Consider the following 17,933-nt stretch of genomic DNA (forward strand, 5'->3'; position numbering starts at 1 on the left):
TTTGTCAGTATTCCCCTTTTTAAAATGAGTAGTTCTCAGTTACTACATTCGCCTCTGTCAGTTCTTTTTCCTACAATAAGTAGGGACACCATTCTCCTCTGTCAGTTCTCCCTTCATACATTGCGTAGGGACTCCATTCTCCTTTGTCAATTCTCTCTTTGTAAGATGAGTAGGGACTCCATTCTTCTCTGTCAGTATTGCCTTTGTAAAATGAGTAGGGACTCCATTCTCCTCTGTCAGTATTGCCTTTGTAAGATGAGTAGGGACTCCATTCTCCTCTGTCGGTATTCCCTTTGTAAGAGGAGTAGTTCTCAATTCTCTGTCAGTTCTCAGTTCTTACATTCGCCTCTGTCAGTTTCCTTCCTGCAATGAGTAGGGACTCCATTTTCATTTGTCAGTTCTTCCCTCCTACGGTGAGTAGGGACTCCATTCTCCTCTGTCAGTTCTGCCTTTGTAAGATGAGTAGGGACTCACTTTTTTCTTCATAATCAACTTCTCAGATCATACCAATTCCCTGCCATGAGTAGGTACTTCATCCTCACAGATTCCACCCTGAGTAGGTGCTGAATGGTCACTCATTCACCTTTGTGAGTGGGTACTCCATCCCTACACATTTCCCTTTTATGTGTAGGTGCTTCTTCCTCACATATTTTCCTCCCATGCGTAGATGCCCTATCCCCACCCATCGTCAATGTCAGTCTCATAGGAATAAATAAAGAAGTAACTGATAGGAAGCTAGTTCCTTCTCTATTCATTTCTATGAGACTGACATTGAGGCTCCCATAGAACTACATAGAGAAACTGACTTCCTGTCAACACATAAGATATTGTGTTATGTGGAGAGTCAGAGTGTTGGCCACATGGCACAACTGAGGATCAGAAGGGAGGTTTTAATGAGGATTAACATGCATATAACATCTTTACCTCACTGCAGCAGTAAACTGACATTGAATGACCCGATGATAGATTATAAAATAGTTTTCTATGCGTTAAAAAAAAACAAAAAAACCTTTCTGGTGTCTGGTGGAAGTATCCCTTCAGGATGTTTTTTACACCCTATCTATCTCCCTACGATTAGGCCTTTCACTTCCTCCTTTGATTAGTCCCTCACTCTTCCTCTACTACCCCTTTAAAGAAAACAAAGAATTACAGAACTGAACTTCCTTTTTTGTGTTTTTCCATCCCACTAAAACAGCTGAAGGGACTATGTGCTCAGCTGAACATTTCTGTGACTGTCAGGGTTTAAGCGCCCGGACCACCACCAATCAAAAGTTTGACAAGTCACTATAAATATTTTATGAAAGGACAAGATACTGTTTAAAGAGAGTCTGTCACCAACCTGACCGGCTTTAAACCAATCACATAGTTCAGTGGGACACAAAGACGTGACACAGATGTTACCTTTGTTTCGTTTTTCAGATCGCCCAAATCGCCCGTTTTTATGATATGCTAATGAGACGTCGCAAGTGCCCAGGGGTGGAGAGTTTGCTGAAAGTGCCCAAGTTCCCCCGCCTCACTCGCGCCTAACTCCGCCCCTCAGTAAGCTCAGGCCAGCCCTGTGGCTCTGTGACATCATATATCCCTATAGGCCGTTCGTGCTTCGCAGAGGCACAGAGATATGCAGTGCGCATGCGCCGATTTTACGCTAGTAACTGGCGCTGCGCACTGCATATCTCTGTGCCTCTTCCCACTGTGGGCAGAACACTGCACATGCCCGGGCCCAGCAGCGATGCGCAAACAGCCTATAGGGATATATGATGTCACAGAGCCACAGGGCAGGGGAACTTGGGCACTTTCAGCAAACTCTCCGCCCCTGGGCACTTGCGACTGCTCAACTGCATATCATAAAAACGACTTTTTGGGCGATTTGGATGATCTGAAAAACGAAACAAAGGTAACATCTGTGTCATGTCTTTGTGTCACACTGAACTATGTGATCGGTTTAAAACCGGTCAGGTTGGTGACAGACTCCCTTTTAGGCTACATTCACACGACCATATGTGTTTTGCGGTCCGCAAAAAATGGATGACGTCCATATGGCATCAGTTTTTTTTGTGGATCCATTGTAACAATGCCTATCAGGACTGGCTCTAGGTGAAATGGGGCCCTGGGGTGGAAAACAATAAGGCCCCCCCACATGACACTTGCTGACCAGGGAGGGCTAGTAAACTGGCACGGGTGAGATGGTGCCTGGGATGGATCCGATCCAGTTTAATCAACCAACCTACCAGACTGGGATGGATCCCGATCCAGTTTAATCAACCAACCAGTTACTGTCAGTCAGGAAGAGAAAACCAGCGCAAAAAAAAAAAATCTGGAAAAAAATGCAAAAAAAACCTGGTGCAGATTGCACTTCACATCAGGTGTTTTTTCAGCGCTAAAAATATTTTGTGTGAACATATGCTAATGCAGGATGTAATGCAGGATCAGCACAGGATAGGTAATGTAGTGCATATAAAAAAGCGACCCTACAAGCAAAATAGTGAGTGCAGCTCTGTAGTATAATAATGGATGTAACTCAGGATCAGTACATGATAAGTAATGTATGTACACAGTGATTCCACCCACAGAATAGTGAGTGCAGCTCTGGAGTATAATACATGATGTAACTTAGGATGTGTACAGGATAAGTAATGTATTGTCGGGGATATAAAGCAAAAGGCTTTTATATTAAAGAAAGGATCAAAGAAAATTTTCTAAGGGAATTGATCCTTGAGGTGGACATATAAAACACCTGAAAAAGATATCGTTGTTAATTAAATTATGTTGTGCATTCAGTAAATCATGGTACAAGCGTCTATGCAAAAATATAAATGATTTATTATACAATAATTTAAAATACCATCATGACTTAATCAGTAGAAAAACACAATAATATTCAATAACGCACAGTGATATGCAGTACCCTAAATTCGTATACACTATACCTCTCAAGCATAAAAATGTAATACAACCGTCTCGACGACAATTATTAGATATAAAACTCAATAATGTTAATAATATATAAGAACCCTTGCTCTGCACAAAACTATGACAAATCTCAGATAATCGGGTAGTATTGTCACACAACTTATAAATGATCAACCCTGGTATTGACTATGGAACGAAATTATTCCAATCAGAGAGTTCCTCTGAATCAATATTTAGGTCTTTTATTCAGTAATATGCATCTTTACTGAATAATGACAATATTGATGTAGCACTTTTAACGCTATACATCCACCATACAACGGGGAGTTCTAAATATCAGGCTAATTCATATCAACACTATGCGGAATAAAGTTATACGTTACCTGAGAATGCTGATGATGTGCGGAGACTAAGGGAAGTCAGCTCCAAAGTCTGTTCTGGTCATTGAGATCTTTCTCCTGGGCATTCTTTGTTTCTTTGTGCTTCCCTTGTACCCCTGTCTTTTCTCTTGTTGCCATCTTTTTTCCTCACGTTTATGTGGTTTATGATCACAAACTTATCAGTTAGGCACACCTTCCTAACTTGGAGTTTTCCAGTCATTGCCAGCTAGGCATGTACATATGATAATGACTGTGATGTCACTGCATTACCCAAAATGCATTTCTGCTGTTGGTGTAATGGTACTCATTTACCCCTAGGTGACACTATTACCTAAGCTATTAGTATCATTCTAATAAGGGTTAAATATCCAAGTATGACTTTCTCACATTCTATACACATGACATATGGAACCTTAAATCAGAGCTGAGGGATTCGTTTTGACACAAAAACTAACTAAAACACAGACTTTTGAGCACCATTTAGATATTTCTCACACTGTTAATTTATGTTACAGATAATAATATAATGAACCTTGTTCTCTCACAGAGATATCTGTGCCTCCTCTGCCACTCCAAAGGGTGATTAATGGTTAGTTAAACTAACACATCTTTCCCTAGACAGAGACTCATTAGCAAGGTTTATACCTAAACTGTTTTAATCATACTCTAGGATTTAAATAAATATATATATATATATATATATATATATAATAACAGATACATAAACGTCCTTCATAATATTCAATATAAAACAATACATACTTCCTATTGATTTTCTTATCCTAAAACTAAGGTTGATTATACGTGTATATAGGTATTACAGATTTTCTGCTTCTTTAGTAGATACCAAACTGTAGAAGTAATTAGCACCTGCTGCCTCTATCCTTATCTCAGTCATAAATCTAAAAGGAGATAGGAATGACTCTTCTCAGACTGGTACATCTATGAGAGAATATCTTATGAACAGTGTCCTTTCCATGAACTTCTCTCGGCCATCTTTAAATTACATAACCTATAACAATATGGCCTCTTATAGGTCTAATTGAATACACTTTAATTAGGATATTTAGATATGAATATTATATACTTATGGAAAAGCACATCAGTATGTACACGGTGTCTCCACCAGCAGAATAGTGAGTGCAGCTCTGGAGTATAATGCAGGATGTAACTCGGGATCAGTACTGGATAAGTAATGTATGTACACAGTGATTCCACCAGCAGAATACTGAGTGCAGCTCTGGAGTATAATGCAGGATGTAACTAAATGCAGGATGTAACTGAGTAAAGTATGTGTATAGTGTTTATATCAGTTATATTATATACACTCATAGCTGCACTCCTCCAATGCCTCCAAATGTGACCATATGCTGTTCTGCGTTTTGGTGACCAAATAATGTCTCCTGTGGGCTCCACTTCCAGGGTGGATCTGCTCATCTGCATCACCCTGTGATTAGTTCTTTGTGGCTTTTGGCCTTCCTGCCCTCGCCCTGTTGACGTGACATCGCCCTGCCAGGCGGTGACAGAGCACACACAGTGTTTTGTGGATGTCGGGATGCTGCCAGGTGTATGAGAAGAGCACTTCATGTAAACAGATGACTGTTAATTATCACCTTCGTCAGCCGAGAACAGGAGGGGGAGGGGCGGAAATAGTACCATCTGCCCTCTGGACCTTGCCAGTTGCATACAGTAATGCGTCCTGTCATGGAAAAATGTAGTCTATCGTCTTCTGGTTCAATGCTGTGTGTGAGCCAGACATCTGGGTGCAGTCCTCTTAAGCTCACCCTATTTCCATCACAACTCTACAAGGAACAGACACACGTCGGCATTTCTGCCAAGCTAGCAACCAAATCATGGCATGCTGCTTGCTTGAGATGTAAATTAAATGTCAAGAAAGATAAGAAGGGAAAATCCATACACACGTATTAAAGCTCCCCCCACCCCAACCCCAAGCTTTAGAATTCCTTAGTAAATTGGCAAAATGACAAATATGACTGCCATTACCGCTCTATAGGACTAGCCACCTAATGTTTCCAGACCCCAGTTTTCTTTGTTCTGCTGGAATAGACTCCCCCCTAATATCTCATAGCACCTCTTTAGTTTATTCCCTTTTTAGTGTTACTTTTTCTGCTTTTTAATTTTATTGATGTTTTATTAGGTCCACGAGGCTGCACAAGATGCAAAATCCAACCCTGATGTGAACGAGCGGGTGCAGCAGCTGGAGAAAGAGGTAGCAAGGTATCGGGAAGAGGCCAGCAAGTCCCAGGCAGAGGTGCACCGGTTATTGGAGATCCTTAAGGAGATGGAAAATGAGAAGAATGAAAAGGATACAAAGATAGCTGAACTTGAAAGGTAAGGGGGATCTGGAATGACCACCGGGACCGAATTTGACTGTACTGCTAACATCATCCACTAGAGGGCACTGTGCTCCTACTCTCTGCATTAGATTATTGAGTTCGGGGGGGGGGGGGGGGGGGGTCTCCTTAAGAAAGCAATGTAATTAGTTATTAGTTCTCTTACTCACCCTTTTATGATGCTCGTCCAAATCTCACAAATTTAGGGCTACTGATAGAGATCTCTGACATTTAGAACTAAAATCAACATGAATACCAGTGCAAGTATCCAGGCAAAATATAGCAGCATGGGTGTCTCTAGTTACTGGGATTTATGGTGCTCTATACAGATACTTACTTAGATATTCGCTATGCCTGGCATGGACATCAGTGCACATGATTCTGCATAATGGAGACTTGATCCCCAAAATAGGGAACTTCCTTAAAGGGTTTCTACCACCAGAAATACTGTTATGTGGCTGACTGACATTAGAGATGCGCTAATGTCAGCACTACATAACAGTATGTTTTTTACCTTTCTCCTTGCAGCCGTTTTGGTTAAAAAAAAAAGCACTTTTATAATATGCTAATGAGCCTCTAGGTGCTATGTGGGTGTAAAATCAGAACCTAGAGGCTCCGTCCACTCACCCTTTATCCCGCCCAGGTCCTCTGTTCTGCCCGCCCCGCTCCTCTCGATTAATGGCACAGTCCGCCGCATCGCTGCCGAAATCCCGCACCTGCGCCGTTCACTTTTGTATCCGCAGTGAGTGAATGATGCGCTCCTGGTGGCGGCTTCCTCACTGTGACGTAGTCGGCGCAGGCGCAGTGAGGAATCCGGCACAAGGAGCGCATCATTCACTCACTGCGCCTGCCCCGAATACAGAAGAGAACGGCGCAGGATTTCGGCAGCGATGCGGCAGACTGTGCCATCAATCAAGAGGAGCGGGCAGAACAGAGGACCTGGGCGGGATAAAGGGTGAGTGGACGGAGCCTCTAGGTGCTGATTTTACACCCACATAGCACCTAGAGGCTCATTAGCATATTATAAAAGTGCTTTTTTTTACCAAAACGGCTGCGCATCGCTAATGTCAGTCAGCTACATAACAGTATTTCTGGTGATAGAAACCCTTTAAGGGTCCAATCAGACGTCCGTAGGTGTTTTGCAGCCCACAAATTGCGGATCTGCAAAACACGGACACCGGCAATGTGCGTTCCGCATTTCTCCGGCCGCACATCGTGACACTATAATTGAAAATGCCTTTTCTTGTCCGCAAGAATAAGACATGTTATATTTTTTTCGGGAACGGAATTGTGGATCCGGAAGTGCGGATGCGGACAGCACATAGTGTGCTGTCTGCATCCGTTCCGGCCCCATTGAAAATGAATGAGTCCGCACTCATTCCGCAAAATTGCAGAATGGATCCGGACCCAAGTTGAGGCGTGTGAATCGCTGTGCAATGAAAGGTTCTGCTAGTTTCTAATATTTGTATTTTAATTCTCCTGCATTGTCAAAATCTCTGCTCGCCATACGTGAACAGGGTAGTTCTTGTTTATGTTTAGAGGCTAAAATCGCATCCTAATCACGAACCTCTCACAGTGGGATCCAGTCTAGACAATCGTGCACATGCGTAATACAAATCTCCCTCCTGATAGGGCACCTCAGTAGGTCAGTGGGAAGTATGAGCTCAGGATGGGTCTTTTGCCGCCTCTTGTGAATAAGAATGTTTCCATTCATTGACAGCAGTAGAAATCTTGACGACTGGGATGAATCAAGTTGCAGAGCTTTACCGTTACTATGATAAGCACCTTTAAGTGGGAGGTTTCAACATTCCTTAACATTCGGGACTCACTAACACCAGACACTGTGGTCCTGTATTGTCATGTGACCCGTCCCCTCCCCCTCACATAGTTATTAGTGATGTTATTAACTTCTCTGTTTCCTCTCTTCTTTATAATAATCCTCTGTCCATGTTCATTAACTGTCTCTTTATCTGACTCTCTTGCTGTCTCTTTCCTGGACATGCGGCTTTGCTCAGCATGACATCAAGGTGAGTGCGTCTTTCGTATCGCAAAGTTTAATGGCGGCTGTGGCCTTTATCAGTGACTCTATTGGCATCAACCCTTTGGTATTGTCTCCTAGCCTTCCAGGAGGCCCGAGTGGCTAATATACTATTAGACTTGTGCCAGGGGCAGAGTAGTTCTGAGGATAACCAGACATAACTAAAAAGACAGACAGCATGGCCACCACTGCCACTTCCACAGGGGTTGTCATCGTGGTCAACCCATAATTATCAGATCTGATCTGTCCCACACTGCTGTTTACGTGTCTGGGGAAGCTGGATGACAACCCCTTGGGCAGCTGTAAAGGCAGCCTATTGTTTGTCACCCAAATTTCCCAAAGACAGAGAAAACTTATATATACTGGGACATGCTGTGTATTGAGCTCAGCCATGGTGTAGTAAGTGCACTTTGTCTAGTACTGAGTAAAGTCTGGGTCTGCTCTGGTCGCATCAAGAAGATACTGGGGAAGATTTATCAAGACTGGCGGATCCATCTCCCTGCGCTGGCATGAATGTGCGACTTTTTTACGCCAGAATTGTGGCGTAAAGTGATTGATAAATGTCCCCCATTGTGTCTCTTGCCACGTTAGTCATTAGTAGTCTCTCTGAAGGATTATTACAAAGTGCCTCTTTTCCGGCTACTGGGCTTGTGTCCCTTAGGGCTCATGCACACAACCTTATTTTCTTTCCGTGTCCGTTCTGTTATTTTTTCAGTGGGTCCGCAAAAAAACTAAAATTACTCCTTGTTCATTCTATTTCTCTGTGTCCACAAGTCAATTCCGCCAAAAAAGAGAAGATGTCCTATTCTTGTTTGTTTTGTGGACAAGGACAGGCATTGTTAGAATGGATGTACACACAAAAAAAAATGATGCAACAAGGACGTCACACAGATGTCCCAAAAATTTTTTTTTGCGAACCACAAAATATATACGGTCGTGTGCATGAGCCCTTATGTGGGAACATAGCCTGTGTTTGCTTGGTAATTTGCTTGGTAATTTCCTTTATACACGAATATATGTGTGTGTGTGTGTGTATGTATATATGTGTATGTGTGTGTGTGTATATGTGTGTGTATGTATATATATATATATATATATATATATATATATATATATATATATATTTTTTTTTTTTATATTTCTGTAACTTTCTAACTATTCTTTGTTTTTCAATTCCTCACCATTTTCAAGATTTCTGCTTGCTGTCCCTGGTGGGGGATCTCATAATTGGTGCTGTGACACAGTGACAGCTCTCAGTTGATTAAAATTCCCAGAGTTGAAGGTTTAGGGAATGTTCTTGGGCACGGCTGGATTACCCATAATTCCCAGTCATTAGGAGCTGTCAACCTGTGTGTCCACTCGATCATTATCTGCTTATAATGACCTCCAGGTGAAGCCACTACCTAGCAGTCCCCAGCTCAGCAACTTCCAGATAGTGATCCACGGTAATCCTGTCACGTCTTGGCTCATGTTTCTCTGTATTAGTGCGGCCACACTGTATACAGGTCCATTATCCCGGCTGTTTTACTACCGGCCAGGGGTTTCAGATGACGCAAACCAAATAAACAAGGTCTAATGGTAGCTGGACATATTGTCTGTGCCTGCATCGTGGTATGTGCCACAAGTCAGATGGGACTGTATATTTCTAATTGATTGTCTGCTAGTGGGCATGGTTGAGTATCGCTCAATGGGGTGAGAAGAGTTTTGTAAATTAAAGTGGGGGTGTTTTCTGATTAGTACTACCCCATGAGCAAGATAAAGATAAAGGCCACAGTCAAGCTGGAAAGTCATGGAAATAAATTATTTCCTATTGACTTGCCAGAGAGTGCAGGTTCCACCAAAGAAAAGTGGCCTTCACAGTTTCTCTTGTGGTGACCCCCCCTCCTTCCCATCTGGAAATGTTTGCTATAACACTTCTAACAGATGATAGATTACAACTAAACAGCCTTGACTCCAGACTGAAACGTTTTTACCTGTGCTGATACATTGTAACAAACTCAGGTACCCTGAGTAAGCAGAGTGGAGGATTGTGGGTCATTATACACCTTGGGATCATACATGTATCTTCAGGGAAGCCGCGGTCAGGTCATTTATACAGCATCCGCTGCTCCTGGCCCAGCTTAAAAGCCCCTGTTATCTGTGCGGTTTCTTCCCGACTTTTCTGTATGTTTTTTGGTTTTCTCCCAAACCTCACATAATGATTAATGCGCAGCGGGGAATGACAGATGAGGCGGTGGGACCACCAGCAACTCTGTCATCACCCAACAGAACCAGATTATATGGCGAATGGATTTATATATTTTTTTTAGATTTATACTTATGATTTACAGTATATGAGAAGTATGAAACCACACTTGGCTGGAGGCAATTCAGAAGGGACGTGGAAGGGTTGTCAGCCGGTGGCAGGTTTTAGGTTGTCAGCTGGAGGCAGTCGAGGGGTAATGGCTGATCTTTGTTCAGCTGAAGGCAAACCAGGGTTTGTCGGCCAAAGGATAGGTTGGTGACTGCCAGCTGGAGGGGTTGTGGGAGGGTTGACAACTAAAGGCAGGTTGGGGGATGTTGTCAGCCAGAGATGGGTTTGTTGGAAGGCAGTTTTGGGGGGGTTATCAGCTGGAGGCATTACAGGGCTGCTGGGTTGTTTTAAGATCCATTAAACAACATCCACTGAACCTCACTTGCCCAAAGAGTCAATCATCCCATTCGCCATTCAGCATAAGCTGGAGTATCCACCTCTACTGAGCTTCCCCCTTGACCATCATTCTGTTTTATGGGGGTCATTAATGCTGCTGTGTTGGGGCATCATGTCCCATGGTGCAGTGCTGCCCCTCATTAGAGGTTTGTCAGTCATAAATGCCTGGCCGCACGCCATTGAGTTGGTGGCATGAGAGCCCCCTTCTCCAATTGTAGAATAACTCTGACTAGAAGCAGCCCAATACTTGGAGCCTTGAATTTCGCCGTGACCCCTGACACCCACAAATGGACAGTCTGGTAATTGACTGCTGGAGACATAGGGGTTAATGATGGCAAGTCTGTCCCCTGCTCTGTCAGCGTGGTCACTAACTTGTGCTGAGTTGGGGCTACCACAGTCACCGATTGTCCTGTGACCGGTCACTCATTGTGTCAGTGCCCCGACTCCCCTGGATGATTCTGTGTGTTTCAGAACCATCAGCAAACCCTTTGTGTGGAGGCGAGAGGGTCACCCGGAGAGTCCTGGCTGTGCACTACCGGCCCCATGACCCTTTCACAGCCTTGTATAACTGTAGAATAGGGTTATATGGCAACTCAAAATTGCAACTAATCGTCAGTCCCATGTAATTCCTGCCCTTTAAGGGACTGAAGTCTTGTACCCCACTGACTCTCACTGATGAAGTGCCTGTTGACATACCCTCTAAACCAGGCATGCTCAACCTGCGGCCCTCCAGCTGTTGCAAAACTAAGACTCCCATCATTCCCTCACAGCTTACAGCTATCATCCTACAGAAGGGCATCGTGGGAGTTGTAGTTTTACAACAGCTGGAGGGCCGCAGGTTGAGCATCCCTGCTCTAAACCATCACTAAGTCAGTGGGGATCATTAATAGTCACACGACACCTTTTGATTACTTTTTATACGCCTGTGCAACAAAATTTTGTCGCAGGGACATTTTTACGCCATCCTCATCACGTCATAAATTTTGCGCACCTCTGGTACTCAGTGTTCCTAAAGGTAAAACTACGCCAGCCCCTGACTGGAGTAGCATTCACTCCTCTCTTGCGTCTGTTTCCAGCCATAAATGTTCCATGGCCAATGGCCCGACCCCTGCCACTCGCTCACTACTGGGGTAGGACTTCTTAACAAAATAAATGACCCCCAATGTGTTGTGCAGTTTTAAGTGTAACATTTACTCATGGTCACACTCATTGGTCAGTTTGTATGAGCCGCTTCTCCCTGGCCCAGATATTTCTGACTCGTTATATGGTTAATTAGAGGGCGCAAGACCTGGGCTCTGTCCAGCAGGGTCGGCTGCAGCGGCCATGTCAGCTAAATTTTACTTGGGTTGGCCTGAACACTCAGCCGAACGTCTATTTCCAAACCACACTGGATTGGAGTGTAATCCGTCAGCTGACCCCTCATTGCTTAAATCATTTCCCCCACCCACCACTACTTGACTGGAATAGTTCTGTAAGCCTGAAGTATCTACACCCCATCGTGGGAGCTTGACTTTTAAGAATTAGAAAGTATTCACACCCCCTTTTAGTGTTACATAGGTTTAATTGAAATTCTCTATGTCCTTTTCTTTGATGGTGACCTTACAACTCTCACCCAGATTTCCCAGACTCCTAAATTAAACGAGAATGGGGTTGTCATTCAGGGCAATGGGAAAGCTGGGTGACGACACTTAAGAAAACTGTAACTGTGGCAATATTATTGGGAACCTCTTGAGTATAGGAAAGCTTATTGTCACTCCAGTAGGAGCTGTATGAGCGGCCCTGTTGATGATCACCCAGCTTTCCCACAAATAGGAAAGGGAACCCTGAACTTAACAGTTTTTTTTTTTTTTTTTTTACTTCTAGGCAAATAAAGGACCAGAGTAAGAAGGTGGCGACGCTGAAACACAAGGAGCAGGTGGAGAAGAAGAAAAATGCCCAGCTTCTGGACGAGGCGAGACGTAGGGAAGACAACCTGACCGACAGCTCTCAGCAGCTGCAGGTAGCAACATTTTGGGGATTAGAGGGCACACACACCCACTCTCACACAGCAGAACAGAGTATTTCAGGAACCAGGTGCACTGATTATTGTAGGTGGGCAGTGTCCAATTGTAAAGAGGGGAACGGGGACAGAGAGTTACATACTGGTAGGAGCATTGTCTCCAGTAATGTAGAGCATTTCGGAAGACTGGTATGTTGATAGAGTATGTTGATGGGCAGCTATTTGCGTGATGACATAATCAGGGGAATCAAGCGGGGAGCTGTTGAAGGAGCAGGGTCCTCAGCAGCACAGAGTATTTCAGGAGGGGGAATGTGCTGACTGTTATTTTAATTAATATCCGCTCTTGTGGATACATAACCTATTCTCCAGCTTCCTCCTTGTTATGATGTGGTCACTGTGTGTAGGGATATGGGGGGCTGCTTAATTCTGTATACTCCCCTAGCACGGGGACCCCCCCAGCAATCGGCCTGATACCTCATATACTAGAAAGCCGGAGCGGAATATTTTCATTTGGAGATGAAGAAGCGGCTTCCACTTAATGAAGTCTGGAAGAAGCCCCTTCCTCCTCCCCCCCCCCCCCTCTCTCGGGGGTCCGTGGTGGGCTCTGTGAACTTGCTGTCCTGAAGTGGAAAATTCATCCCTCCTGGAGGACACTACTAGCAAACTGATCCCTCTACTTCTAGCAGCTGTGTCAGATACGTAAGCAGTCTGGATGAATAGGGGTCGATGCTGAGTTTCTGCCTTCATATACACCCCCACATAGCATCTATTGCAGTCGGGGTGATGCTCCTTACTGCTGATGCAAGCTTTAAGGCCTGAGGGGGTCAGAAACCCCCCCCCCCCCCATTCCCCCCCCAACATCGTTCCAGCTTAATGGAAGCTCACTATTTGCCTCCCAGATGGTTTTTCCAGATTATCGAGCGGTTTCTTGTAATCCATATTTAGGATTATTTTTGCATAGAATTACCAGGAATTCTAGATCATCGGTTTCTGGATTGAAGGAAGTTTGTTCTTGCCAGGCCATCAAGTGATTTCCTTTAGGTCTGGTTTACACAGTACGGATTAATGGAAGCTCACTGTGGCACTAGTGTAGATTTCCTGCCAGTTCTGCTTTAGGTCTATCCCCACCCCCCCTCTCAGAGTTTACAGATCATCAAGTTCAGTATTAAAGAATTTGCGGCTTATATTCGCCAGATGAATGAACTCTGCATTAGGGTTCTTTTCGCTTATTGGTGTTTGTTGGTTTATGTAGATCTGATTTATTTATTTTTTTGCCCCAAGTGCTTAAAATCGAATACATGATCTATTCCAAAACAAATCTGCACAAATCTAAAGGAGAAGCATAGGAATGGTCTCACGTCAGCGCATGTGGCTCTATATAACCATGCACTATGTATATATAGATTTATAGCTTAGGTGCTGGAGCCAACAGGTTTTGGGTTTGGGGTCAGTTCACAGAAAACCCAGTTTTAGAAATCTTCTGGTCTTTGTGGTTTTGGCCGGAATTAATAGCACAAGATTTGAAGACCTCGGAAAATAAGATCAGCATGTTCCTGTAGAGACCATCTGCACGTCCCGCCATATAAATACCCTCGCAGCACACTCCCTGCTCTGTGCTGCCCGAGAAGGGGGTGAGGTGACACATTCTTAACCCACAAAACCAAAAGATGGAGGCCATTCTCCCTCCCCAGATCGGATATTACATGCACGGTGACGCATCTGCCCATTGTGGTCGACGGCTTCAACCTAGGATCAAAATTGAACATTAAAAATGTTTTTGTTTTATGGAAAAAAAAAAACTTCTGAGTTTTCTTTCTGGAAGAATTCCTAAAGATACTTTGAGGTTTTTGCCTCTCTCTAGAAGGTCTCGTTGCTTGTCAGTCTCAGGATGGAAATATTTCAAGAACATCCCTGAAGCCTTTCCTATTAGTGTCTGGCGGAGGGCAGTGACAGAGGCTCCATTCACTGAGACCAACGCGAGAGACGGATTAGGGCCCCTGAAAAATGTCTCCAATTAGCCAGCGGGGGCTCTCCGTGCCCTCTCTAAGAGCCTGTGATTTAGGTGCTTGGCCTCTGTGTCTCAGGTTGTTGTGTTTGGAAGGATGAATTCGGGTCCCTGAGGGATGGTGGTTTTGGAGACGCGCCACAGAGCTCACTGAGGGACCCGTAGGCGGCCATTTTGATTCACAGAGCTGGCGCTGGGCCAAGGTGTCCAGCGCAAGGTTTGCGGTTTGGGCCATCTCCAGCTCACCCAGCCTGTTTATTTTGGACAAACAGAGCAGTTTACTGGATATGTCTTATTCTGAGCCCAGGGCCTCTCTTGCGCTGCCCAGGAAGTCGCAGGATGAATGCTGCTCCGATGGATTCGAAGACTGTCACCCCGAGAACGGCAGACAGCAGCTCAGATGACGTCTAGTCGAATGAATGCTACAATGCCACGGTCTCGGTGGGACCTGACCCTGCACTGTTTGTTTCCAGGAATACCAGTGGTTTTATGAAAAAATAAATATCTCCCTCCATAGACTTATAAAGACAAAAAAATAAATAAAAATATATATATATATAATGAAAAAATCTGACAGATGAAGTGTCGTTGGAGCTTTCAATGCCTTTACATTTCTTGTCATTTTCCAGTATCTCTGCTTGCTGTGTTTTTGATGAAACCAATAAGCCGAAGCCCACCCTGACCATTGTAGCAGACACATGAGCTGTGTGAGCAGAACATGGTTACACAGGAAGCTGGAGAACGTCAAGTGTCACCTGATGCATGGATGAATTAAAGCATGACTGGTAGGATTGATCCTGCTGAGTAAAACGATACTTCATTTATGTTCCTCTGCTCTGCCGTTCCTGTGGTTCACCAAGAGGGGGGACCCAAGTCCCATGGAGCACTGAAGTTCCTCCACTCTACCCTTGAATGACAGGACCAGCCATCTCTACTGCACCGTAGTCTACACTGTCGGTGCAGCTGACTTCTGTGCATGCGTCGGTAATGATGATGTCATCCTCCACCCGAATTAAGCAGAGCGTCTCCTCTTTTGGGTGGAGTATCACGTCATTGGCACATACACAGTAGTAATCTGTGCTGCCGGGGAAGCATATGCAGTGCACATGCGCTGATATTTTATACTATTGCTCAAGCGAGATGGGTGGGGGGAGTGTGGGGGGCAGTGGAACTGTGGTGCTCAGAGGGGTTTAGGCCTGCACCTGGGTGTACAGATGATCTAATTTACATATTAATAAAATATAAATATTTTTGTCATAAAAATCACAAGGGAGGAACATAAATGAAGTATCGTTATACTGAGAAGGATCAACCCTACCGGGCATTATGCCTGGTTTAATAGGGTTAAACCTGCTTGACAGTTTCTCTTTAAGGTGGGCACAGTTGGTCTGATACCATCACCAGCGTCGTCACACTCCATTTTGCGACTGACCCTCACTCACACGAGTTAAATGGATATAGGGTCCACAAAAAAAAAAAAGGATAACCTCTGTATGCTGTCTGTGTCTGTATTTCCGCCCCGCAAATTTCAGAACATGTCCTGCTCTTTTCCATTATGCAGACAAGGATAGTCATTTCTATTAACATGACAAAGAAATGTGGATTACACACGGAAATTATACGTATTTTGCAGACCGCAAAACAGATACGGTCGTGTGCACAAGGACTTAAGGGATGATTGGACTGACGGCTTTCTGTGTAAGGAATCCCCGGATCCTGCAGCTCGTCCCTCCTGGTTTTTGGCAGGGGGCTCTTACTTTGTGCGATTGTGATCTGAGCCCTCTGTAGTGCTGGATCATGTCAAGCAGATTAATGGAAGCGATGACAGAAGAAAAGGAAAAACACACAATGGACTGAACCAAACAATAGGAGCGGGAGGGGTGCACTCATTCCAGGAACGGCTCTCATATAGTACAGACAGAGAAAGTTTTTCTTTTTCATTTATGGCTTAATGTTCTTTTCATTTGAAGATCATCCCCACATTATGATCTATTTACAACTCCATCACTGAATTGCAAAAGATCCTGCAATATTCTAATATACTTATCTCCTTTAGTTAGTTTCTGCTTGCTGTCAGTGAATGGAAACACATTTTACATCCAAAGGAGGAAAACCTATACACACACCTAATACCGCCTGCTGCTCAGGATCTCTAACAGTTGTGAGCAGCACAAATCTCTCCCCTGTTCTGGTAGTTTGTTGCAATGTATCAGTGCAGGGAAAATGTATCAGTCTGGAGTCCAGGCTGTTTGGTGCACGGAGCTTTAAGAAGTATGAGGTGAGGAATGGTTTCTGTTAAAGGATCACAGAAAAGAGACATTGACACACACAGTCAATGGGGAAGATTTATCAAAGCTGGTCTAAAGTAGAACTGGCTCAGTTGCCTATAGCAACCAATCAGATTCCTCCTTTCATTTTACACAGCTCCTTTTGAAATTGAAATTTGGAATCTGATTGGTCGCTATTGGCAACTAAGCCAGTTTTCCTTTACACCAGTTTCCCCCAATGCCTCCTCAAGAACTTTTCATTACACAATATCTTCTCGCCATGAGGGGCAGGTATCATCCACAAGGCATCTTGGATCATCTGAGGGACTGCAGAAAGCTGCTTATAACAGCTCTATGGCGCACACCTTGTGCAGAGAATTGATATTCCTCACCCGGTCCACTACCTGGTCCCCCCGTTACAGCCCCATGTTGTGTGAAATGTCTGGTGAATGCGCATTGCTAGACTCTGCAAGCTGACCCCAGACTTATTACTTAAACATGTTCACTTTCAGCAACCCCCCCCCCCCCCCCATGTCTTTTGCTCTTGGCTCGGGGTGCCTGGGGAGACTTCCTGAAGATCTAGCTTCATTTCATCCCGACCGTGTGTAGGTGAACATCAAACAAGAGCGTTTCCTGAGCTGAAGAGCCGCGAAAAACCCAAAGACTTAACACAAACCATTTCCGTGTAATAATAATAGCAAGACCCTCCATGTAACACAATCCCCGCAGCCGCGCTCCTGAGAAATCCACTTCACACCCGCATCTGGATTTGATTTATGTCCCCTGTGCTGGGGTCTCGCCCGCAGCCTCCTCACAGGGCTAACCATTGGAGTTGGTTGACTTGGAGAACATGAATGTATTCTGCAGAGCTTACGCTCTTACTTCTCCGACCAGTGTCATGTGGCCAACTAAACATGGATGGTCATGTCGAGACAGCCACTCTTGGACCATGGTGGGGTGAGGGGAGCAGACATGTCTCCCAAGCAGTGCTGAAAGGGGTTCAGGAGCTCCATAGAGCCTTTGGATATCTGTGGGATCTGGTAGCTCAGGTGTTGATTTTTTTTTATTATGTGCATTTCCCCTTTAAATTCTGTCTTGGCCTCTGCTCAGGATATGTTAATCCTAATTAATTACCGAAATCCTACTTCACTAATCGGAGATGTCTCTTAATGTTCTGCTAACACCGGCTGTACGCATCAGCCACCTCCACCGCTCTTCTTACTAACTACTCTCATCTTCTCTGTTGTCCTCCCTGCTCTGCATTGAGACTTCTTACCTTTAATACTATGAC

At 44.4% G+C, this 17,933-nt stretch overlaps 1 protein-coding gene across 1 annotated transcript in view; it reads left to right on the forward strand.

Moving 5' to 3' along the window:
- The window catches only part of ERC1 (ELKS/RAB6-interacting/CAST family member 1), a 132,146-nt gene that overhangs the window by 73,413 nt on the left and 40,800 nt on the right, over positions 1–17,933 (forward strand). The window contains exons 12-13 of the mRNA XM_044277489.1: positions 5,449–5,642; positions 12,235–12,370. Of these exons, the coding sequence (XP_044133424.1) occupies positions 5,449–5,642; positions 12,235–12,370 (330 nt within the window). The remainder of the gene's footprint in view (positions 1–5,448; positions 5,643–12,234; positions 12,371–17,933) is intronic.

Source organism: Bufo gargarizans, chromosome 2 (assembly GCF_014858855.1).
Source record: "Bufo gargarizans isolate SCDJY-AF-19 chromosome 2, ASM1485885v1, whole genome shotgun sequence".
NCBI classification, from domain to species: domain Eukaryota; kingdom Metazoa; phylum Chordata; class Amphibia; order Anura; family Bufonidae; genus Bufo; species Bufo gargarizans.